At 34.9% G+C, this 26,753-nt stretch overlaps 2 protein-coding genes across 3 annotated transcripts in view; one reads left to right on the forward strand and one right to left on the reverse strand.

The window, feature by feature from the left end:
• LOC136819382 (ectopic P granules protein 5 homolog) overlaps positions 1-26,753 on the forward strand; it is a 49,652-nt gene that overhangs the window by 10,661 nt on the left and 12,238 nt on the right. Inside the window, exons 12-18 of the mRNA XM_067075618.1 lie at positions 111-302; positions 632-905; positions 11,875-12,015; positions 12,625-12,786; positions 14,338-14,478; positions 20,676-20,850; positions 25,248-25,422. Of these exons, the coding sequence (XP_066931719.1) occupies positions 111-302; positions 632-905; positions 11,875-12,015; positions 12,625-12,786; positions 14,338-14,478; positions 20,676-20,850; positions 25,248-25,422 (1,260 nt within the window). The remainder of the gene's footprint in view (positions 1-110; positions 303-631; positions 906-11,874; positions 12,016-12,624; positions 12,787-14,337; positions 14,479-20,675; positions 20,851-25,247; positions 25,423-26,753) is intronic.
• LOC136819358 (rhodopsin-like) lies at positions 7,630-21,827 on the reverse strand. Of its 2 annotated transcripts, XM_067075594.1 has the most exons (3): positions 21,739-21,827; positions 8,685-9,019; positions 7,630-8,278 (listed from the first exon to the last, which is right to left on the reverse strand). In XM_067075594.1, the coding sequence occupies exons 2-3, from the start codon at positions 8,981-8,983 to the stop codon at positions 7,702-7,704; spliced, it is 876 nt and encodes a 291-aa protein (XP_066931695.1). In that variant the 5' UTR covers positions 8,984-9,019; positions 21,739-21,827; the 3' UTR covers positions 7,630-7,701. The 2 variants fall into 2 exon arrangements, with proteins under 2 accessions (XP_066931695.1, XP_066931696.1); XM_067075595.1 differs by lacking the exon at positions 21,739-21,827 and having other exon boundaries at positions 8,685-9,027.

Consider the following 26,753-nt stretch of genomic DNA (forward strand, 5'->3'; position numbering starts at 1 on the left):
CGAAGAATTTTGATAAATTGCTATTTGCTCACGTAGATATCAATTATATATGTGTTTAATGTATAACCAGGTAGGTCCCATAAAAGTATCACTTGTTCTTTTTTATTCAGGCTAGTGACGCAAGTCGTGTCCGACCATTGGTTATCGTATCGAAATTATCGAATCGATATCATCGGAGACTCCACGGAAACCATACCCACTAGTCAACATCCTACACAAAGTCAATTCAATTTAAAAAGACTTCAAATGCAATTCGACCAACTCTTTCTGACAGCAGCCAAACATATCCTTTCTTCACATAGGTACAAATTAACATCTTAAAAGTTTTTTTCTTTTTGGTCAGCAAAATACCTTGAGTGGATTAAATTTCGCGTGGATTGATTTTTGCGAAAAAAATCGAAATCCGAATTTTGGGCAAAACCTTTGATTTTTCTATATCATTGGGACTACAGTTGATTCTATATGATTTGATCTTTAAAAGACCAAGAACTTCTAATCATAGAAAGGCTCGAGTTAATGAGATACATTTTCATTTGAATCACAAAAAAGAGTTGAGAGAGAAGGTTAATTGCAGAAATCTTATGAATAGTGTTCTAATTGAATTGGTTGGGGATTTTCTTTCATATTTTAGTGCTGGTGCTATCCAATTCCTTTCAACCATGCCTTTTGAGGCCATCCAGTCAAAATCAATGTGGGCTGTCCTTTTCTTGGCTGTTGATCATAAACCAGACCTTGCAACGATCATTAAATACGCTGGTCCTGAAAATGTACCTTCAGTTAAAGAATTGGATATTTCACCGAACGAAGGCATCTTTTTATTGACCGCTCTTTCCAATATGGCTATTTCACGGAACGGAATCGAAGATCGAGAGCTGATTGAAGCAATTGCTAATCTCATCATTGAAGTAAGTGGAGTTGGTTTTAATACCCGGGGAGGGCAGTACCTAGAGGGTTTACCAACTGACGGTATATAATGCGGCGAAAAAATCTGGCTGTACCCTTGCAGTGCATCAAAAAATCGGTGAAATCCGTACCCTTAAAGTGCATTTTACTCAAATTTTCAACTCTTTGATAGAAAGAAATCAAAATTTTCTGGCAAAAGATTTTGCAATTTTCCCTGGGTTTGCTGAAATTTCCACCCTTACAGTGGCAAAAGTCCAACCTTACAGTGGATTTCTGCTATCTTTAAAAACATATCCTTAACCGATGGCGAGGCACATACGCGTTGAGCAATAATTTACCTGGTTGCCCCCCCCTCCCGGATGTTGATACAATTATTCCTGATAAAAAATGTAGTTCAGAATTGAAATAAAGCATAATCCTCAATAAAGTGGAGTTTTACACGCACTGAGAACACAAATTCGTTCGAGTTAAGGACATTCGTGTTATGGAGTAAGGTTTATAAGGAATTGAAAATGAAATATAAACCAAACAATAATTATCTCATTGGATTTCAAACAAAAATAACAAGGAAATACGCACGATGTTACAGTATTTCCTTGTTCTCAACTGTCTGTCTGTCTGTCTGTCTGTCTGTCTGTCTGTTTTGTCTGTCTGTCTGTCTGTCTGTCTGTCTGTCTGTCTGTCTGTCTGTCTGTCTGTCTGTCTGTCTGTCTGTCTGTCTGTCTGTCTGTCTGTCTGTCTGTCTGTCTGTCTGTCTGTCTGTCTGTCTGTCTGTCTGTCACAAAAACTTTAGGGCAGCCTGGATACTTCAAAAATGCTTGGATTTGGCTGAAATTTGGCACACTTGTTCCTTGGGTGAATATCTGGGGGTGTTTTTTTCATTTTTTGAAAATTTTGATTTTTGGGGCATGGGGACGAGTTTTTCGCTAAAACGAGGCTAAAACTTTGGGGCAGCCTGGAAACTTCAAAAATGGTCGGATTTGGCTGAAATTTTGCACACTTGTTCCTTGGGTGAATATCTGGGGGTGCTTTTTGCATTATTCAGAAATTTTGATTTTTGGGGCCTGGGGACGAGTTTTTTTGCCAAAACGAGGCTAAAACTTTGGAGCAGCCTACAGGCCTCCAAAATGGTCGAATTTGGCTGAAATTTGTTCATTGGGTGAATATCTGGGGGTTTACAATTGGGCCTATGAATAATTTGAAGCCACTGAAGTTGAGCCCAGTGCGTTGCGCACGTTCGACTATTATTCAAGGAGATAGTTTTTAGAGGAGTTTTTGAAATTGTCTGGTGCTGCTGGATTATAAGGCATTGTTAAATGAAAGGACCATAAAACTTGTTTAATTTAAGGAAACATTCGAGTTACCGAGGTTTAAGATTCGAAACTCAACTGTATTCACTGTATTTCACCCTATTTCAGACTGATTTGTCAAGAAATAAAGCCTTGAAGGTACCGCCGACTAAGTCACTATATTTTTCGCATCTCCACTTTCTAAATCACGACGTCGGCCTTGTAAACATTTTTTTCAGCCAATCAGTTTTAAATTTTTTTCTTAGAGGTCTGATTTCTAAACTATATATTATCCAGAACCACAGTTAACTGGTAAAGTATAATACAACTACCTACTATAGTACAAATTTACAGGATAATAATTACAAATAAATGTCAAAATCTAATATACAGTTTGAAAGAAAAAATACATATACAGGACCTTTATGTTTTTAAAAACTAAAACTAAAAATAAAAAATAGATAAAGATAATCTGATTTTCAGTATTTTCAAATACACGCTTTTTTTATAAGAATACGCTTTATAAGAATGTGCATGGTTTCAGCCCACTTTTCAGGTGCCCCCGTTGAAGCATGGTGCCCCCAACGAGTTAGGTCCCCTTGAGAAATTGCTTTGAGTTAGGTACCCCTATTCAGCCGATAATTTTTTTGAATTGACACTTTTTGTTCTTTTGTCATTCCTAAAATCTACGATGGCCCTAAAGGCACATTATATTGCTGCGCGCGAAAACATGACTGTACGCGAGAAATATGCTGTGCGAGCGAGAAATATGTTGTGCGAGCGAGAAATATGTTGTGCGAGCGAGAAATATGTTGTGCGAGCGAGAAATATGTTGTGCGAGCGAGAAATATGTTGTGCGAGCGAGAAATATGCTGTGCGAGCGAGAAATATGTTGTGCGAGCGAGAAATATGTTGTGCGAGCGAGAAATATGTTGTGCGAGCGAGAAATATGTTGTGCGAGCGAGAAATATGTTGTGCGAGCGAGAAATATGTTGTGCGAGCGAGAAATATGTTGTGCGAGCGAGAAATATGTTGTGCGTGCGAAATGTATGTTGTGCGCGCGAGAAGATGTTATCGTGCGCGAGAGAATAGTCTAGTGCGAAAGCAAAGGAGACATATATTAGCAAAGAAGATATAGTTTAACTTCCAAAAATAAATATTCCGGTCCTGAGATCGTGTCGCTGTTAATTTCATTCGGGTCCTCAAAATGTATACAAAGATAAACAATCATATCTAAAATGATAGACAAAGTCGCGCAAAATGTTAAAAGTTGTTGCGGTTTTGTGGTCATGCTGCTGGTTGCTGTGGTCCATGATTGATTGGCAAACTAAATATTCATCATTGGCTATATATTCATCATTCATATTCGCAAACTAAATATTCATCATTCATTCTGGTTGAAAACCTTTTCCCGAAGAATCTTGTTAAGCTGAAATCAGTCCAAAAACATGTGTTTTGAGGGCATGTTTTCTACAGACTTGAATCATAAATTCCAGACTCGAATTACAGGAGGGAGGGCGGAAAGGGCGGAATTAATATAATCAAACATCTACTTTGATTTTTGTGCTCGCGCGCACAGTATTTTTTTTCTCGCACACAATTTCCAACTTGTGCGCGTACAACATACTTCTCGTGCGCATAATATACTTCTCATGCGCACAACATACTTCTCGCGCGCACATTATACTTTTCTCGCTTGCACAGCATATTTCTCGCGCACAGTTATGTTCTCGCGCACAACATACTTCTCGCGCGCACATTATACTTTTCTCGCTTGCACAGCATATTTCTCGCGCACAGTTATGTTCTCGCGCACAGTCATGTTCTCGCATGCAGCAATAATGAGCCTTCTCGGCCATCGTAAAAATGTTAATGGTGCTGGGGTAAAAAAATTCAATAATTTTAAATATTTTGAAATATTCCATTTGGAAAATATAACCAGTCCCCAGAGCCTCCATCAAGACAGCTAGGTACCCTTAATGAATAGGTAACCCCAAAGAATTGCAAAACATTAGCCCCCTACTACTAACCTGGCCTAGGTGCCCTTCAGATTTCTGGGGGGAGGGCCGAAACCATGAATGTCCATGATGAAAATGGCCAAAAAATTTAGAATAATGCTCAGAATATCACCATCATGGAATTTTGCTACTCAAGCTAAGAATGCCATTTTTATAAAGCATTTTCTATTATAAGTTGTCAATTACCCTCTAGTAAGGCTCACCCTTTTCACAAAATGTCATTTTATGCTTGAGACGTATATACTAAATGTTAGAATCTAGTCTGAATTAGGATTCTAACCTAAGAATGCTGTAAGAATATTTTAGGATGATTTTCCCAAAAAAAGTTAAGAATACCCATGATGAAATGGATTTACACCATTCTTATAAAAAAAAGCTTGTAAGGCAAAAGAAGAGGCTCAAGAAAAGAGCCGAATGATAATACCACACGGAACTAGTATTGCACACTCTACGGTGAATGATAATACCACACGGAACTAGTATTGCACACTCTACGGTGAATGATAATACCACACGGAACAAGTATTGCACACTCTACGGTGAATGATAATACCACACGGAACTAGTATTGCACACTCTACGGTGAATGATAATACCACACGGAACTAGTATTGCACACTCTACGGTGAATGATAATACCACACGGAACAAGTATTGCACACTCTACGGTGAATGATAATACCACACGGAACTAGTATTGCACACTCTACGGTGAATGATAATACCACACGGAACAAGTATTGCACACTCTACGGTGAATGATAATACCACACGGAACTAGTATTGCACACTCTACGGTGAATGATAATACCACACGGAACTAGTATTGCACACTCTACGGTGAATGATAATACCACACGGAACTAGTATTGCACACTCTACGGTGAATGATAATACCACACGGAACAAGTATTGCACACTCTACGGTGAATGATAATACCACACGGAACTAGTATTGCACACTCTACGGTGAATGATAATACCACACGGAACAAGTATTGCACACTCTACGGTGAATGATAATACCACACGGAACTAGTATTGCACACTCTACGGTGAATGATAATACCACACGGAACTAGTATTGCACACTCTACGGTGAATGATAATACCACACGGAACAAGTATTGCACACTCTACGGTGAATGATAATACCACACGGAACTAGTATTGCACACTCTACGGTGAATGATAATACCACACGGAACTAGTATTGCACACTCTACGGTGAATGATAATACCACACGGAACTAGTATTGCACACTCTACGGTGAATGATAATACCACACGGAACAAGTATTGCACACTCTACGGTGAATGATAATACCACACGGAACTAGTATTGCACACTCTACGGTGAATGATAATACCACACGGAACTAGTATTGCACACTCTACGGTGAATGATAATACCACACGGAACTAGTATTACACACTCTACGGGCCACATATGTTTATAAAGTACTTTCGAGTAGGATACGAAAGAAGGAGGATTTTGGAAGAAGCCTTCTGGTGTTATATTTAGCCGGATTTAAGATTTTTTAAGGGACCGTCCACATAGTACCTACGCACTAAGGGGGGGAGGAGTCTTCTCAAAAGCGTATGCTTGCGTACAGGGGGAGGGGGAGGGGTCAAAATAAAATGTACGTACGCAAAGAAAATTTTTTCATAGCCCTTTTTCGCTTGTTTTTTTTTGTCGACTTTTACGCTTGTTATACGCATCAACGAAAAGAAAAAGTTTCTTGATAAACATTGAGTTTCATGTATGAAATAAAGGTCCGAACCAAACGATTTGAATTCGAAATATCCTTCAACCGAGGGGGGGGGGGTGAATGAAAAAGTACGTACTTACCAGTGGGGTTTAGCCATTTGCGTACACTTGCGTACAGGGGGGAGGGGGTACTCGATTTACGACATTTTAGTGCGTACGTACTATGTGGACGGCTTCTAAGGTCTCTGGACGTAAGTTTTTTTAGAATATACATTTTCTATGAAAAGAAGTCACATTTTGATCGAATTTTCGAGTTTAACAATCCTCTAAGTTGAGCCACTCGAATGGAAACTTTCACTTTCATTTTTAGGGCCAAAAGTTTTGGAATTAATTCCGGATGAGTATATAGATATAGTTGATCTTAGTATTTTTAGGGAAAAGATTAAGCAGTGGAGGCCTACATCATGACAGTGCAGAAACTGCCGGACCTATATTGACGGTGTCGGCTTTTTGTAATCACCTTAAGTAGGTGAAGTAGCGTTGACTTTTATTAGGCTTTGTTGCTACCTGTTTGTCAACTTGAAATAAACTATTTATTACATACATTCGATGAGAAATATATGAGCGATTCAAAATCTAATACACTGCAATTGCATGACTGGTTAAAAGGATAATCAGATAGTTTGAGAAGTGGGCCAAAATCTCTATAAAAGTTGGTTTAAAACGTTGGTTTTGAAAATAACAGCTAGGTTTCAAAAAGATTACGATGATATGTTCTTCTAGAGAGCTTAATAACAACCTTTCGTCTTTCCGTGATATCAACAAACAAAACATTATACGAAACAGTAGATTTCTTTTATGAAGCTTGGCTGTTCTTTTTTCTTGTGCTTATCTGGCACCCAGATGGTGAAATTTTCATCTGGCACGCTAAAGCTCTGAAGATCGGGAAAATTTTCAACATCTGGAAGGTTTACATTACAGAATTTTACGAGACCGCGTCAAGAATTTTGCAGCGGGAGGTCTGGTAACCCAGCTCTCGTTTTCGGGGATTGGCGGGTCCAACCGAAATATTTCTAGGTTTACGGGCAAGGACTGTTGAACCCGACTGAGGATGCGGCACATCAAATGCCGACTATCATTCCTCTTAGATGGGAAATTGGCCCGCTCCCTTTAGAGCTTTAGCGTGGGCGGCTGCAATCCGCCACCGGAATATCAGATAAGTGTAAAGAGCTCTTTCGTCGAGATTGACTTGCATTCATCGAACATATAATATTTCTAAAACATTACACTACATAATAAAAATTTACACTACGTAAACACAAAAAGATTTCTATGTACAATTAGAATTTGCTGCAATTTTCTACTTCTACTGTTCTATAATAATTTTTTCCTATATAAAATTTTCAATTGTATTTAAGATGATACGTTTAACTTTCTTTCTTTTAAGGCAAGGTCAATCTAATTTGTTGTTTTACGGGCCAAGCTTCCTAAAAAAGAGGGTCGGTCGGTCGGAGAAAAAATAAAAATAAAAGTAGAATTTCACTTATAAAATTTCCTTAAAAGGCAGCAAAAACTACTACATTTTGACAAAATCGCAAAATAGAAAATAAAAAGACACATAAAGGTCAAATTCCTGGATAAAATGAAAAATTGAACATATAATTCTCAAAATCTTGAAAAAAGCTATACTAAATTTGTGATCAAAATTAAAATGTACTTCCAATAATAATTTTATTTTGATTTCGATTTTCGGAATTTCAGGGTCGGACGATAGTTGTAACTAGCCTGATGATGAAAATGAAAATTTTACAATACTGTCGCTTTTCATTCTCGATATAGTTCTTTTGGCCACTTCTTGAAAGTCTCTCTTTAAGTACAAAAACAACAGAGTATCAGTGATGATTGTTATCTTGGTAACCATGGATACCACCTCCATATTAAACGGCTCCAAACGTTTGACAGTCAGGCTAAATATAATGCACGCCACCAAGGGTAACCAGGCTATTGTAAATGTTGTCATTGAAGTAATAACAAAAACGCTGATTGATTTGCTGACAGGGTAAATTTTACCTACTTGTTTGACTTCGACAAGAAATTTGATGCTTAGAGTTATAGATGCAATGTAAGGAACAAGAAAACCAAATATGCTACACACTAACAGATAACTGATATTTCCCGCGTTTTCCACTAAGTCGTTCCCACAATGCACTCCACCATCTAATACATATTTCGACCAGCCAAACATTGGAGGGCACGAAAACAAAATGGCTACCAGCCATGTACTTGCTGAAGCAAACTTCAAGACATTGGTACTTAGGACTTGTTCGTATCTCATTGGGTATTTCAATTTGATGAACCTAAAAACAAAGAAGAGTAACCTTCAGCTAGACTGCTTCTCCGAATAAACATCACCATCTGGTTATGATTTTTTATAAGGACTCCCCGCTCGTTTTTTTTATTTTTGAAAATTTTCAGCTATCAAAAACTGAATCGCTCTAAATGCCTGGGTTTAGTATATAATTACTTTATTTTGGGGGTCTTTGAAGGTACAATTTCCGACTCCCGGCAATTAAGGTCACTCCCGTTTATTATATTTGAAAAAAAATCGGACCACCCCCCCCCCCCCATTGTGTTAGGACCCCCTACTATTCGGAACCTTGGACGTTAGAGTAAAAGAAAAAGAGTCCTTAGTCGCTAACTTACTAACATAAAAGAGCAAAGTCTACATAAATATTTACTGAGGGTATAGCAAATGATTTTTACCTTTCGATACTTATTACGAGATGTGTGAAAATAATCTCAAAGCCGGCCACAGCCATGACAAAAGCATCCAGTTGACAAAAATCTTCCGAGAACATCCATTGGGAATTCACCGTATTATAAATGAGCAGCGGTAAATGAAAAAATGTTTGAATTAGATGAACGATTATCAAATTGATCAGTGTGAACCATTGGCGCTTGAATCTCCGTCGACCGCGAACCAAAACGATAAAGGATAGTGTGTTCATAGGTAAGGAGATTGATAAAATGGTGGATATGAAAAAGAGCGACCCAACCTTCATGTTTTATAACTGTATTGTTGGTTATTTTTTGTTCTCCTGAAAAACAAAAATGACAGCACAATTGTTTAGGGTAACTGTATCAGAAAGACGAGATGAAATTTTTTTCAAATTTCAGCTATAGTAGGGGGAAATTAAAGTCTGTCCAGATATAATTGGCAGTGGAAACAAGAATGCCTGTAACTTTTGATAGTCAAATATAATTATGGAAAATTTTTTTGCTTGTTTTAAAGAATCAAAAGCGCTATATTTGAATGTATTTTTGGTTAAAAAATTCGCGATTTTTAGCGGTTAAATTTGCGATTGCAAAAATTGAGCTTTTTTTCTACTTATGCTATAATGTTGATTTTTACATCAGTTGTAGTTCAACCTTAGGTTAAGAAGTTTTTTAAATTTCAAGGCAAACAGAAAAGTTCTTCGGAAGATATGGGACCCGAAATATCCCTTGGTAGCGCTTTTCTGTTAAATATCAAATCTCCAACTTATTACTAAAAACGGGGGTAGTGATATGATTGATAAAACAGTTTTTCGATCATAACACATTTTTACGATCTTTTTAATGACCTCATAGCCAAACTGTGTTTAGTGTTTTGGGAATTAGCAAAGTTCTTTAATGACTTAAAAATAACAAAGGCAATATATGTTCATGCTTATCTTTTCAATAAAAACAATTATACTGCGATTTCACTTCATTTCGAAATAATCAATGATACCAATAATACCAATGCACCAACACTTTTTCCAACTTTTAATTGCACTGTTCAAAAAAGATAACATAACCCCCGTTTTTAGTAATAAGTTGGAGATTTGATATTTCACAGAAAAGTGCTACCAAGAGGTATTTCGGGTCCCATATCTTCCGAAGAACTTTTCTGTTTACCTTGAAATTTAGCAAACTTCTTAACCTAAGGTTGAACTACAACTGATGTAAAAATGAACCTTATAGCATAAGTAAAAAAAAAGCTCAATTTTTGCAATCGCAAATTTAACCACTAAAAATCGCGAATTTTTCAACCAAAAATACATTCAAATATAGCGCTTTTGATTCTCTAAAAGAAGCAGAAAAAATTTCCATAATTATATTTGACTATCAAAAGTTACAGGCATTCTTGTTTCCACTGCCAATTATATCTGGACAGACTTTAGTTCTTTTTTTTGAGGTCTCGAGATATTGAGCTTCAAAAAGCGCAAAAACTGGACAAAACAGCTGTTTCTGGCTGAAAAACACGGTTTTCAAGGGTTAATATCTCGAGTTAGGTACAGAAATCACCTATAAATGCAATATATCTATAATCTTAATTTTTTGAGAGCTTTCCAAAAATATACAACAGGTCTCCGTTTTCTCAAGCTAAAATTTTCATTAATTTTTGACCCTATGATTTTTGCCTGAGAGCGTCATATTTGTCCGAAAATCACACCAAAGTGTCCGAAAAAAATTGGAACCAAAGTAATTTTGCCTTAGCTTTCCAAAAATGTATAACAAGTGCTTTGACCAAAATAATCGAGCGATTTTACAAAATGCCCTCTACTAATAAATATAGAGAGATTCATTCTTTCTCTTAATTCCTTTAAGATTGTCATTGTCGAGCGCTTAATAACCCTCTATCAAATATGATACGTAACCACGCTAGAGCACTGATCGTTTGTTTTACCTCATGATTTCAACTTTCGACTACACTAATCTTTAAGGAAAAACTTAGTCGAGTGAAACATTTTGGTCGGCGTAATTGTTGAAGTTGAACAGAAAGGTTTCTGTCGGCGTGAAAACTTCACGCCTTGCACGCCTACAAATTTCGACACTTTTAACCGACTAAGTTTTCCCCCTTTTAAGTTTAACTATTTGAAATAGTTATATTCAAGCCAGTTTTTTGTTGTGAACTTAGCCGAATGTTCAACCTTTAGTCTTGTGGTTGCTTTTTATGTATAAGTGAGCAAATGATGCGAAACTTACATTTTATACAGACTTTTTATTTAGTACATCCTTATTAGTAACGACAATAGAACTAGGGTGCGTCAGAAAAAACTTTGGACGTTTGGTGAGCCACTGGGACCGAGCAAAGTCTTTTTGAAACTCAAAACCACTTTTATTAGAAAGAGGATAGTCTAACTTAAATTTTGAGGTATAGCTTTTTAAGTTGGGTAAAGTATTTCTCAAGTTATAAGCTTTTGAAGTTAAAATTCACTTTTCGAAAAGTGTAAAAAAACGTCAAAAATGGGTAATTAAAATGTTGTGACAATAGACAGTGTTGTCGCGGCATTTTGAGAAAGAGAGATTTTTTTCCATACATCACACTCTTCACAGATAGATTCTCTCAAAAATTCACCAAAATGAAATTTTTAATTGCTGTTTTACAAATTCCCGCTCTGGTATGTTTTATTACCCAGTGGAAACATTAATGACATCGTTAAAAACGTGCACATCAGAACAAAAGAGAAAGAGAGAGATAGAAAAAAAGAGAACAAATTTAATTACCTGTTTTTGATGCATTTTTGCTCTTTTTGATAAGTAATTTTGAGCTTCAAATAGCAATATCTCAAAAAGTTTTGTTTCAAATTTAATGAATGATACCTCAAAATTTAAGTTAGACTATCCTCTTTCTAATAAAAGTGGTTTTGAGTTTCAAAAAGACTTTGCTCGGTCCCAGTGGCTCACCAAACGTCCAAAGTTTTTTCTGACGCACCCGGTAGGTAGAACAATAGAAACTTTTCCCAATCATAACATACTCCAGAACAAAAGAAACTCCATACCTTCTTTTCCTTGATAAAAGTTGAAGAATTCTTTCCTGTTACTGTATTGTTTGCCTCCTGAAATCACTTTTGAAGAACAGAGGAATCAGCATCCTTTGTTCAGGTTCATTGTGTATGAAACTTATTTTTTATTATTTCTATTGCAGATTGCATTTTTGAACAGAAGTTTGAAAACGCTTTATTCGAAGAATGGCAAGGACTTTTTGGACACTATCTGCACCAAACATTCGTTTGTGGTCACTTCTCTATTAAAATACGTCGACCAAGAGATTGAACACATGCGAGATGTAAGTCAAACCAGAATAGTGAATACTTTTTTAAAGTAAATGTTTATGTCATAGCTCCGATGGAATCCCCAACTTGCTCGAACTCTCGTTCCGTTTAGAAGAAACTCTTCAGAAACCCAACTGGAAGAATTTCCACCCCATTCGTATTTATTAGCTCCTCCTTTGATCTTCTGTTCACTGAGACAGGTCAATGTATTGGGTTTCGTCATGACTCCAGCCTCTCTCCCTCCTGTTGGGGTCACATAAAAGACTAGACTTTTTTGAAAGTTTTTCTTGAAAAACCCTCGTTTATTTATTTAAAAATTTGACCGAGAGCAACTTTTTGCACTGATGAGGGGCTATTATATTTCTAAAACGTTTCAAATTTGAAAAAACATTGATTAACTAAAAGCCTCTTTTAAAAGCAGAGTACATACTGAAATACGTTTTCTTAAGAACTGAGATTTTGACCGAAATCTGTAGTCCATACGCTTATAGTGTGCGGCAATTATTGCTTGGATTTCAACAAAATCAATTACAGCAAAACAAAACAAAAACAAAGAACAATATGACCCGTAACATCCAATATTATACTCGAACACACTCTTATCTACATACTCTCATTTTTAGGTGATGGTTTATATCTTTCAATTATTGCCCTTATCTCACTGGTGTCCGACAATACACGACTTGGAGAAAATTCGGACATGGTTACTTCATAAAGCGGTCACTTCCGAAGAAAACCAGACGGCCCGTATTTTGTTGTCGAATTTGAATTACCAGTTGACAGAGGTATGTCGTTCGTTTGTCCGGTCGCTCGCTTCCTGTTTTACTCCTTCAATTATGCATTCCTTGGTTCCTTTGTTCCTTAGCGAGTACATCTACCCTTTTAAGGATCTAACAAGTTCACTAATCGATTTTTTAAAAACTGCAATTTTAATCTGCGAAACTAAAGCGCTGATTTTCTGTCGTACCATGTAATTCAAGATAAACAAAGATAAATGAGAAACTAATCGTCTTCGCCGCAAAAAACACAACAGAAACACTTTTGTAACACTATTGTAACTATTGGAAAGTAAATTGTTATTCCTCTTATAATCGCACGATGGGTTATTTTTTCTTATTTGGCACGCCCTCAGAGAGAGCAATTAATCGTTAATTGCATCCCGTAGAGAGCAATTAATCGTTAATCACACTCTTCAAAGCCGCGCCAATGTTTACAAAATTGATTTTAATGTTTTTTCTTACATTTTTTTGCATCGAACGTTTTAATTGCATTCGAAATTTATTTTGTGAGAAAGAAAATCAATAAACAACAATAAAAGAAAGACACAGAGAGAAGAGAAAAATATAAAACTCGCAGTGTAATTTCTTTAATTTACTTTCCTAACTGGGAAAAAGTAGTGAAAGCCATTGTGCGATTAGCTCGTAATCACATAATAACTCGTACAATTCGAAAATTGCACACGTGACTTTTTTGTTTCGAATTTTCCTCGTCCTTTCGGACTCGGAAAATTAATAACAAAAAAATTACTTGTGCAATTATTCTCGAATTGCACTCGTTATCATGTGATTACATATACTAATTTGTTTTCGAATCCCTGCGTGGTTGATGGTAATCTTTTTTTTCACTTACAGATCACCTTTCTCCTGCTGCTGACAAAGTAACATTTTGGACTGTTTTTTCATTAGGTTGATGGAAGTCTAGAAATCAGCAAATATAATAATATAAATACCAAAGATTAAGTACCAGACTTCTACGGCATTTTATTAGTGGTTTGTCTTGTACTCCTGTAGTAGACTAACATAACTTGTAACATATTTCAAAGGGGATTTAAAGTTTATATAAACGGACGATGTTTCTTTTGGTTTTCCAAAAGTAATTTCTACTGAGCGTGCTCAAATGCTTTTAACTGAAAAATCTGATTTTTAAGAAAAATTCCATTATAGTTTGCAGAGGAATTTCCTACCCTCCCTTCTTTAGCGAGTTTATGTATTATCAGATAAATCGAGGGGGACAGTATAAAGCAAAGCTGATATGTCTCCAGAATCACCGTCCAATTTGCTCGACGACGGTGAAAACTCCAAAATACCGTCGTCTGTTTAGGTGAACAAAGGCGATATAGAGCCGTACATCAACTATAGACATTGTTTTGTATCGATTTCACTTACCGTCGCACTCGATATCCCCAGATACATAAACTCTGTTTTGTTTTTTTAGGAGGAGGCTACATTCCCTTCCCCCCATTTTGAGAATTTTTTTGTACATTATGCTTTGTCATCATCAGAAGCGCGCCTCCTTGCAATATCATTAAAAAAAATGATTTTAACTCATTTTTTCAGATGGAAGACAAGCTCTTCTTACCACGCTGTTACCACCACCTCATTGCAATCATGATTGTCGAAGGGTACGGTGTCTCGTTCCCAGACTATCCTGGTGGTATCCAAAAGCTGGGTAACAAAGATGCTGGTTTCATATCACAGGTAGGATGAATAATAATTAAGGTCCATTGGCTTTGAGAGGCCCCCCCAGTCACCTTTCAAATCACGTTTTGAATCACGCAAGAAAAAATTCCAAATCACGTTATCACGATTTAAATTTCCATTCTATCACGATGACGTTGATCAAGTTGGTGATCACGATCACGCAATCACGCACTTTAAAATCTTAAAACACGAAACAACAACTTGAAAAACGCCAATCACGCCATCACGAAAACCACTGGGGGCGTCTTTTAAGCGTGCACCCTTTTTTTTGCTTACCACGTGGAAACTGAATCAGCATTTATTACTAACTCTCTTTAGAGTGGTTCAACACGTAGTAGCAAAAAAGTGCACATTCAAAGCTAGACGATCCAATCGTCTACACAAGATCACTAAAAAAGCGAATAGTTTAGGAGGTGGGATAAAATTTGAAAATGGTGGTTAGCCAGGGGCGGAGTAAGCATTGGCGGAGGTGTTTACAGTGTAGACGATACCAATAGACCTTTTCATAAATTACGTCACAAACATCATTTGCCTCGTTTTGAAATTATTGCCATGGTGATTAACTCCCAGCGGATTTTATTGCAACTACTTTCTATTCATAAAAAATCATTTGATGTCTCAAGGGATATGATCACCATGGAAATCGTTTGAATACGAGGCAAGTGATGTTGGTGACGTAATTTATGAAAAGGTCTATTTGGCGCAATAACTGAAAAAAGCCGTGGATTTGCCTTTGCGTATTATCGACGATTTGGTTCGACCATTTTCAAAACATTCGAAAACACAAAAAGTCACAGACAAAAATCTTATTTTAGGTAGTTTTTTGTAATTCAAATTTCGAATGTAAGTTTTGCAGTTTAATATTTGCAACACGAAGAAAGCAATACAGAGCTGTTAATGAAGGCCAAAAACTACCTTTCCAAAAGAAAAAGTTTAACAACTGAACCCAGAACTAGCTAATCAATCCAAAGAAAAATATATAAGACAAAATCAATAGTAAAGATCATCGATGGAAATAGTTAAAAACAAATGCTCGAATACTACCACTATCCAAGCCTAGTGTAAAAACTGACACTTAGTACACATCCATCGACCCAATTATGCCACACACCTAAATGACCATTTCCATCCGACATACACATGAAAAGACAAATCCAATAAAATGACAAATCCGGTACCAATATTGTCAGGGTACATTATTTAAGACAGAATCTAACAGGTTTGTTGTTACATTTTTTTCTTCCCGCACCTTTACTCTTACTTTAACACTAAAGATACCACGCTTGCTGTACTTTTAGCATCATTGATACACTTTCCTTCTGGTAAAACAGCTCTTTTTAACATTAAGTGTTTTTTTTTTGCAATGTTCTGCTTTTTGTGTTTCATTTTTGAGATGAAAAATTCTACATTTTACAGTAGTAAACTTTATGAACATTTACAAGGTGTAGAATATAGGCACGTGAAAGCATCTTTTACACGCTTTTTATAAGAATATACTTTATAAGAATCTTCATGATGAAATTGGCCAAAAAATTAAGAATATGCTAAGAATATCCATCATAAAATTAAAAAACATCATTCTTATAAAAAAAAAAGTGTGTAGTTTTTTAGGTTTTGTTTATATGGAAGATGATAAATTTGAAGGCAGACTAGCTTGCAGCTAGAGAAGACTTCTATTCCAATTCAAAAAATTAGTAAGACAAGAATTTTTTCAATTATTGTCCACCACATTTACAAAATTAATTCATTCTTAAAACATACATAACCTGAGAACAACCTAAGAACATCCCTAAAATCATTACATTACTTTTAATTTTTGATTTTTTCCAGTTGAAAATCTCAAAAACCCTACTCTCTCCAGTGGCACCTTAAACTCCTAAAAGCTAAAAGTTAGAATTTTTAACACCAGTTAGAGATTCTCTTCACAGAAACTTAGGGTGATAAAACAGATAGAAAAACATGAAAAATGGTAAAGAGGATATTTTCAGGAAAAATCAGAAAGAGTAGTTTTATGTATATTTGATAGACTCAAAAATGTATATAACATTCTCAAAAAATAGAACACATCCTGGAAATTTCAAGAAGAGTGTGAAACATACCTGATTAAAATGGAATATTGAGGGGAGAATGTCAGTCAGTTGTTGATCATTTGTTCATATTCAAAAAAAAATATTTTCCAAAAAGCAAATCTTGAGGAACCCTATTCCTGACAAACTAAAGACTTATAAATGCTACACCCAAACTTCGCCATGCATAATAAAAGACTAAGTATAAACAATTCTTCTCCACCATAAACACACCAGAAAATAAATCTCATAAAAACAATCTGAGTGAAATTTCATCAACCATCTTGTTTGGCTCTTTTGGTTTGCACTCAGTTCCAACAAAAAACGCAAGCTATTCTCTGTGGAAAATCTCAAAAAGCCGCCGACCTGTCTCAGAGGTCGGTCAGGCAAAGATTTTTTATATTGAGGTGCGCCAAATTGATATCGTCCATTTGTTCCAAACTCTGCCGCCACTCTTTTTCCTGTAAACCGCCCTGACGCCCTGACTCTTTGCATATATTTTATAGTTTACTGACAGACGATAGCATCGTCTAATTCAAAACGAATGGACTTTATTTTCCTCCAATAGACATGTATTTTTTCCTTTCAAGTACTCACCATAGCGCATAGGGTTGCTCTGGTATTCAAGCCCTACATGAAATTTTCACTACGCTTCCCTTTATAAAGGGACTGCAAAGTGGTACTCTTTTGGATCAATCAGATTTTGAGTATTTCATTTTTTAAATAGTATGAAACAGTAAAGTGATTTCTTCACCTGTCAAATCTTCAAGGAAAGACGGTGTTACAATAGGAAGGTAGCTTTGGGTTCATTGACCTTCTAAAAGCTCACTTTTTCTTAGTTTTTTTTCTTAACTTTCGTAACAAAATAGTTTGCAGTAATCACTGATCTTCCTCTGGTAAACCCATCTGGAATCATCAAATAATTTTCTCAGTACCAAGCGCTAGTGTACACGCTTTTTTTTATAAGAATATACTTTATAAGAATGTTCATAATGAAATTGGCCAAAAAATTAAGAATATGCTAAGAATATCACCATCATGTGGAATTTGGCAACTGAAGCTAAAGAATGCCATCTTTAGAGCATTTTCAAATACTTCCACAAAAATGTCATTTTATGCTTTAGACGTATGTATTAAATGTTAAATCTAGCTTGAAATTAGGATCCTAAAACCTAAGAATGCTGTAAGAATATTTTAGGATGATTTTCTCCAAAAAAGTTAAGAATATCCATCATGGAATGAAAAAACACCATTCTTATAAAAAATCGTGTAATGTAAAAAGTTATATCAAAGTCAAGATCAGGCGAAAGGATCTTCATAAAATTGAAAATTCAAGATTAATAGTAGAGAGAGGAAACGAATGAGAAGGAATTTTTCTCTTAACTTCAATATAAAACTACGGCCTGTCAAAATAGGCTAATTTTTACCTTCAGCCTAATATATTTTTGATTTTTTAAATTATTAGAAATAATGTTCGTGATATCCACAGTGTGGTATTGTGCAAAAGCGGTTCAAAAACGGTTTGTGTAAACCGCAGGTTACATGTCGCAGGTTACAGGTCACAGGTTACAGGTCACAGGTTACAGGTCAACAAAGTGCAGACCGGAAAAAAGATAATAAGATCATAACATATACATAACATAACATCAATACATAACGCATTAAATTACAAAAAAGTAATACATGTTATTTAGATATTATAAAACGACAAATGAATAGAATAACAACCTAGTGACACTTACTTACAAAAACAATGACAAAATCATAAAATATGATGCCTAACAAGACAAAAGCACGAAAAGTGCAAAATGTGATGTGGATGGTGTGAATGGATAAAAAATGGCACCAAACAGAAGCTTTGTTGCAAGGTCCCTAAGAGAGTGGTTTTAGAAGGATGGAACTAATGGAATTAATTATTCAGTTATTATTTTAATGTCTTAATGACAATTTTTGACAAAAATATTAACAGAATCATAAAATCTGATGCAAGAAAAGACAAAAACACGAAAAATATTTATAATACAGAATGTGATGTTGATAGTGTGAATGGATATAAAACGGCACCAATCAGAAGCTTGTGAGGTCCCTAAGAGAGTGGTTTTAGAAGGATGAAACTAATTAATCATTCAATTGTTATTTTAATGACTTAATGACAATTTTTGACAAAAATATTGACAGAATCACAAAATATCATGTCTTACAAGAGAAAAACACCAAAAATATTTAGCATACCTAATGTGATGATAACAATATGGCTGGATACAAAATTACACCAATCAGAAGCTCGTGAGTTCTCTGAGAAGGTAGTTTTAGAGCGATGTGTTTTATTATACACGCTTTTTTTTTTATAAGAATACACTTTATAAGAATGTCCATGATGAAAATGGCCAAAAAATTAAGAATAATGCTAAGAATATCACCATCATAGAATTTTGCTACTCCAGCTAAGAATGTCATTTTTAGACCATTTTAAATTATAAATTGTCAATTAGGATCCTAACCTAAGAATGTTGTAAGAATATTTTAGGAAGATTTTCCCAAAAAAGTTAAGAGTATCCATGATGAAATGGATTTATACCATTCTTATAAAAAAAAAGCGTGTATGTAACCATCATTATAACATTACAAACATTACAATATGTATTATACCTGTTATACGTATAATATGGTTTCAAATATTTTCTGGTCTGCGTTATACACGGCGCAAACTGCGAAAGATCGATAAAAGCACATGGTTAAATTTTGATGTTTGAAATGGTTTTATATGGATGAAATTGCTTGAGAATGTTTTTGATAATTCTTTGTGTTTTCCAAACATTTTCCTCTGCAATGACATTGATTAAAGTCAACCTGTCATCACTGACCTGTAACCTGTAACCTGTAACCTGTGACCTGTAACCTGCGGTTTACACAAACCGGTTCAAATAGACCTTTTTTGCCTTTTATAGCAAACAGCAAGTATATTGACGTCATGAATGTCGAGTTTATTCGACGTCTAATGCTTTCAAAGAAAAGAGTAGTCTAGCATGCTAATCGTAATTGAAGCACGTACACGTTTTTTATAAGAACATCCAACATTTTTGAAGCCTTCGGATGTTCTTAACTTTTTGAGTTTTAAGCCTAAAAATGTTCTTAACATGTTTTTATTTTCACCATTTTGTGAGTATTTTTGTCTATTTTCCTTAGAAATTGGGTGTTTTAGGGTCTGCAAAGCCTTAAATGTTCTTAACTTGTTCTTAACATTTTTGCCATCGAAGCCTTTACGTTCTTATAAAAAAAACGTGTATGATAGAAACTAAAATTATCCTGCAAAAATTATGTTAAATACTACATTTTATTTTATACTATACACTTATATTACTGTATTTCACGAATTATAAAAAACAACTCCAGACAAAAAAAAGGGTAAAAATCAAAACAACGTCATTTTCAGTTCTTCCCATCTACAATAAAGGTCAACTTCTTCAATTTTCGATCAAAATTCATGTGTAATAAGACACTTAAAGCGTAGTATACGGTCATTCCAGTTAAAAAACTTATTTCTCATTGTTGAAACCACTTTCTTGTTATTTTTATTGTCAACGGAAATAACTATGGTCTTTGTTGGCTCCTGTTATCGCACTATTCGGATCCTTACTCACTTAATGATAATCTTCCACTTTTCCTATACATCACACAAACTCCAAACTCACATTTAAGCTACCACAAAAACGGCAAAGTAAGACCCATAGACTCAAAAATAAATAAAGTCGACCTCAAAACGTTAAAAGTTAGACCGGTTTACCACAAGATTTATTTTCTCTCTACTCTAGACCCATAAAAGCAAGCTCCTCTTTTCCTCTTTTTAAAAGAGCAGGGGACCCGATTCCATAATTGTAGATTTTTGGAATAAATTGTAATTGTAGATTGGTAGAATAATTGTAATTGTAGATTTGTAACGGCAAATTATCGTCGTTAAAAGTAGCTTGCGGGGACATCGATTGTGTCATTATATTGATTTTTATAGTCGATTGATTGAAGATCATCGATATTAAAAACTAAATTTATGGACTCCAAATTGCTTTTTAGGCTTGCGGTCATTATATTTTGAAATCACAGATTCATTTTTTTTTTTTTTAATTTCCATAGGTCAGCAAATATGCAGTTTCATCTTTCACAAAACTTATGCAATCCAAAACACATGCCGAATATTTAGCATGGGGATGGGATGTTTTATTGAAGTTAAAATTACATGAAAGCGAGGTTACTGGCCTCGATTTGGAACAGAATCTCGAAGATTTTTTGAAAGCTGTGTCAAGTCAAAGTAAGTTTATTTTCTAGTTCCAAGGTATTAAATACAAACCTCAAAAAATTCTTCGATCACAAAACAGGCCTCATAATGACTTGGACTGGTGTTAAACCTCGTAATTCCGTTCGTATAAATTTTATCGAAAATCTATTTTTTTCGTGAAAATTCGGATGTAAAGTAAAAGTGTTGATAATTTTCGCTCACTCTTGAACTACTCCCAGGACAACTGCCCCCCAGACAATTACCCCCTCCCTCGAAAAAAAGATTCCCAAACAATTACCTATCGAGACGATTCTTGATCGTTATAGTTAGTCTTTTTGACTTGTTATTCTTGAAAACTGCATTTAAGAATGCTGTATGAAAGTGTAATAAAGAATGCTGTTAAAGGTTTTGTTTTCGACAAGATTAGAAAATGGTTTTGAAAAAATGAAAATACATTGAATAAAAAACAATTCTCAAACAAAGGGACTTTTACTGATACTCTTTCGAATGTTTTTATGTTTATAATAAATAGAACGTTTTCTATCTTATAATCAAAACTTTCGACTACAAATTTGCTCGAAATCAACTTTGCTATTTTTTGTTTACAAAAGCAATAGAAAGTGAGGTCACATCTCGAAACAACTTTCAATCTTTTACTTGTCTGCAGGATATCGTTGCGTAAAACAGTAGCTTTAATTTATCTGACTCAGTATGAAGACACTGCCTAAAATCAGCTCCTTTTATTCCCGTAGAAACCCTTTAATAGCATGATTTTTCCAAAAGATATATTTCATTCGAACCTCTCATTTACAGGAGAAAATATTCCGCATCATACACCCTCTGTAAAAAAAACATGTATGACCAAAATATAATTTTCGTTTTAAAGAGCTAACTCAAAAAATATGTAATGAATTTTCTTACCGGGGAGTCAACAAAAATCTTCGTTTGTTGGCTTCTTGAGATCGAATAAATTTTTGAACGACCCTGAAAATACTTTTATTAGTTAGAAGATAGTAAACTAGCTGAAATGTTGAGTTATAATTGTTTAAATTTGGTATTTTTGGAGTTTATATAGCTTTCAAAGCCAAAATTCACTTTTTAAAATGTGCAAAAACACGTCAAAAAAGAGGGATTAAATGTCGATAACAGACACACAATTTGACACATTCAACGAGTTTTACGACCTTAATAATCATTTAAATGCTTTAAAAAGTAATATTTGCTCAAAATAGCATATTTTGTTGACAAATTTGACAATACTTAAGATAAGGTCACTCCTATTCACTCCTATTCCCCCCCCCCTTCTGGCGTATTTTTCCACTTTTCGAAAAGTGAATTTTAACTTTGAATAGCTATGACTCTAAAACGACATTGTCCCCTAAAAATTATACCTCAACATTTAAGTTAGAATATCTTCTGACTAATAAAAGTATTTTCAGGGTCGACCAAATTTATTCGATCTCAAGAAGCCAACACACGTCCGAAGTCTTTTTTGGACCACCCGGTGTAAAAAAGTGTATAGCAAAACAAAATGGAAATAAACCAGCTGCGCTGGAAGGTCCGCCCAAAGAGCATAAGATGGATCAAAAGATAAGTGATAGCTATCATACGGTACCGAGTACAATATGGGATATATTGAGTTCAGATTTTTCGTCATATTTTCCGAGCCTTTAGGCGAGTCAAGATCACAACATTCTTTTCATAAACTCTTTTGATAACCTGTTGTGTATTATGATTGAAAAGAAATTATTATTTTCTGAGCATAAAAGTGTGCAAAATATCATCTCTCGCTCACAAAATTAAGGATAATGCTAAGAATATCACCATCATGGAATTTTGCTACTCAAGCTAAGAATGCCATTTTTAGAGCATTTTCAATTATAAATTGTCAATTACCCCCAAGAAAGGCTCACTTCTTTTCCTTTCACAAAAATGCCATTTTATGCTTGAGACGTATGTACTAAATGTTAAATCTAGTCTGAATTACTAGGATCCTAACCTAAGAATGCTGTTAGAATATTTTAAGATGATTTTCCCAAAAAAGTTAAGAATATCCATGATGAAATGGATTTACACCATTCTTATAAAAAAACACCTGTACACCTGATATCTGCCGTGATCTGACAAAAGGAAGTAATTGCATTTTTCTTATTTTGAGATAATTGCATAAACGAGTTGACCTTATTCAAGATTAATGGTATCGTTTTCAGATCAAAACTTTTGCTGATTGTGAAAGACCAAACCCTAGAATAGTATAATATTTAAAAGGAAGGAGTTAAAAGGAGTTTAACATCTTGATTTTGGAAAAATCTACACAAGTTTTACTCTACTCAAGCTCTTTCAAGCTGAAATTTTTAAAGTTAATACCTTTTGTCAGAAAATAAAATGAAACTTTAGTCCAAAAAAAATTCTTTTACTCGATATCAACTACTGGAAAACACAAGCTAGACTCTTAGGAGTTGATTTAATTGCAAAAATATGAATTTTCAGATCACGGCAGATATGTGGTCCGATTTTATTATTTTTTTTGGAAAATTTCATTGATATCGAATTGATTGAAAAGAGGTTAAACCATAGATTTGTCGTGCTTTAAGCCATCACAGGCAAAAAAAGTGAATATCGGAAAAATTATTGTTGCTATTGTTTTCGAAGACCCGCGAGGCTTCTGATTGGTCAAGCGCTGAAATTTTATTGTAATGTCACGTGACCAAGGTAGGATTTCCTACCTAACCACGGCACACTTTTCAGCAAAAAAACGCCATCTAGTCCTTCAGGCTTTTTAAATCTATGGATTAAACACGCTGAATAATCGCTAGTGGTTACGGGGGGAATTCCCCTCTGCACACAATATGAAAACATAAAAACAACACCAAGAGCTCTTATTATTAAAAAATTCTCTGATCAAGTTGCTTTGTAACCCATACAAAAAATAGTACACAAATCTTTTTTCCCTGTGACCTTGCCTCTTAAAAGGACGGATTTCACAATATAGCTTTTCCTCAATAAAAATGTGACCATATGGCTCACTTTATTTGATTGTTTGTGGTGTATAATGACCTGTTGTGGCGCAATATGTGTTTCCACAAAGGAAAGGAATTTTGAATAAATTGGTGATTATTTTTTCTCTAAAATGATACTCTAAATGACCATGTAAAGTCAATCAAATTGTGACAAATCAGTTTCGAATATTCTTTAAGCTCAAAGGAAGACAGAGGAAGTAACACAGCAGCTACAATCAGGGACAAAATATTTGGCACAAAAGGGAAATTCACCGGGGTGTTTTGAAACCACAATCGATTTGTAAGTGCTCTAAAGTAGGTTCGAAGGGTAGAGTTTTAACTCTGAGTTTTAACGCTAGACTTAAAACTTAGGACCTTAGGATCTGAGGATCCAAAAGTTCAAAAATGGTCTAGTAGGGCTTGAAATATAGCCTAGAAACCCATAAATCCCTCCCAGATTGAAATACTTGATGAAATCAAGTTGAAGGCCTAAAAATTGACATTCTCGCTCGAACTTCAATTTTCGAAAAATTGTAAATTAGCCAAAAGTGCCAATATATTATGACCCTGATTGTAGTACACAAAAAAACTACCTTGAGTGTATTCATTTTTGGCATGTACTTAATAATTTGATGGTTGATTAAAATGCAACTTTTGGCGGGTATTTAATTTGTAAAATTTGGCAGGGTTTTGGCATGACATTTTCTGTAATTTCCTAACTTATATTTAGCTTCAAAATAAAAAAAGATTTGACACCTAAAAATTTTCACACCTTGAGCAAGATGACATTTCTGACAGTAAGGTGTCACAAAAAATTCAATGTCAAATTTTATCGTATAAACAGTAAGGATAATGGATTTATGGATAAAATGAAAAATTTGACATAAAATTCCAAAAACCTTGAAAAAACTACCAAAATTTCGCAGTCTGTAAAGCAATGAAAATAAAAAATAAATAAATAAATAAATAAATAAATAAATGAATTAGTGCATAAATGAATAAATGAATAAATAAATAAATAAATAATAATACAAGAATTAGGTTTAGGTTGTTTTCCTTGCCAAATACAAAGAATTATTTAAAGGTAATTTTCCTTTGAAAATACAACAAATTTATTTGATCACCATAAATTTTGACATCTTCTCGGATTCAAATGATTATAGGGAGTTGAGAGGGGGATTCAAAATTAACGAAATTGTCCAGGGAGTAATTATCCAGGGGGTAATTGTCCAGGGGGTAATTGTCCAGGGGGTAATTGTTCTGTCACCGAAACATTTAGTTACCACTCATGTGGTCTTTTTATTGGAAGCGCAAGAACCAAGAAGACATTCGCTTCAAGCGGGAGCCAAAAATACTAATAAGGGACCCTATAGATTGGAATCCACCTCGCTTCGAGTCCTGTAGTAATTTAATTGTCTTCTTCTTTCACAGACCATAGTAACAAAACAGGTTGGTGTATCACAACCCTTAATGCGTTATGGAACAAGAAGTCATTCGAATTTCAAATTGAAGAAACTCCATCGTTGATCAATGTAAACATAGCCTTAAAATCAAACGGGCTATTTGCGAATTACGTGGCTTTTTCAATGACAAAAGACAGTCATTTGTAAGTTGTGAATGTTTTTAATTTTCTTCGCAATAACAACTAGCAGTTCACAGGGAGCCCACAAAACCCTAGACTAGAGTCCACTTCTGGCTGAACTTTGCTTTTTGATAATTTTTTATGACGCTGAGTCCAGTGAAGTAGATTTTGGCGAGGTCGCCTTTTTTGAGAGAAAATGTTAAAAATCCAAATAACTAGTTGAAAGATATAATCAAAAATGAGAAACAAACACGTGATTTTCAATCCTTTATTGTCAAATAAAAACATTGCTTCATACTGTTTTTACCTTCCAAAAATAACTAAAATCTGGCGGACTGTTTTACAAAAGCATACCATATACTACCGTGTCACTTAATCCCGCCATCCAGTCTATAAAAAAAGCTTTCAGTGGACTCTTATGTAGAGATTGGACCCTTAGGAACGCACTGGTGACGGCGATGTACTGTTAAATCTTCTATAATCCGAATCACTCTGCAGTTCAAATGAATTAGAATGGATTTTATATGCTCAGTTTATGCTAGGTAGAAATACTATGGAAAATTCTGTCGTATAAGAACGAAGATAAAATGTTTAAGATGAAAAAAATTAAAATGAATTAGATATGCTGTTTAGTGTTGAATCAGTGAGCTTCTGCGGTACTTCTTTCAATCCTATTAGCCATTTTTTTAGCAATTTTCTAACACTGCTGGTTAGTCTTTGAAAGTTCAACTTTAAGTCAAAAAGTGTTAAAAGCTGAAATCCATAATACAGTATGTTGATACTTTAACAAAAATGCGGAACAGAAATCTGAATTTTTTTCCCCCAAACTAAATCAAAATCTCTGGATCCAGAATAGAGTAAAAAAGCTGATCTATTGCTGATCTATACTTTTCACACCTCGGTACATCTGTTTTAGGGGTCATTTTTTTCCCACACAAATACTTCGGCGTAAAAGAGAGAGTATTTTTTTATTCTCGGAAGGCCAAAAAAAGAAAATTTTAAAACCCACAATGTTACTTCACTGTCTGGGAATGGTGATATCTTCAACAACATAAAACAAAGAAAGTCACATTAAGAAAAGACGGTGGACTCAAAATGAGACAAAACGCCAACGCCTACCTTATTTAGTCAAGCTAGAAAGCAAGATAAAAATCTTAAACCACTTGCCTCTGTCACTCACTTCCTAATTGGGATAAAACTTCCCGAACGGAAAGAAGTAGCTCCGATTCTTTCTGATCCTTTGGAAAGGGCTTTCCTGATCGGAAAGACGAAAAAATGACTAGATCACCCTTTATTCTTTCCTATCAGCTCAATGTTAAATCGGAGTTTGTAAACAGTAGCAAACCTTTTCGAAA

This window comes from Clytia hemisphaerica, unplaced genomic scaffold (assembly GCF_902728285.1).
Source record: "Clytia hemisphaerica strain Z4C2 unplaced genomic scaffold, Clytia hemisphaerica genome assembly, whole genome shotgun sequence".
NCBI classification, from domain to species: Eukaryota; Metazoa; Cnidaria; class Hydrozoa; order Leptothecata; family Clytiidae; genus Clytia; species Clytia hemisphaerica.

Excerpts from the sequence above, each read along its gene's own strand:
- LOC136819358 (XM_067075594.1), bottom strand. The coding sequence starts at position 8,983 with ATGAAGGTTGGGTCGCTCTTTTTCATATCCACCATTTTATCAATCTCC. Across the intron at positions 8,279-8,684 it reads CTCGTAATAAGTATCGAAAG|GTTCATCAAATTGAAATACC; the intron begins GTAAAAATCATT and ends CTTTGTTTTTAG.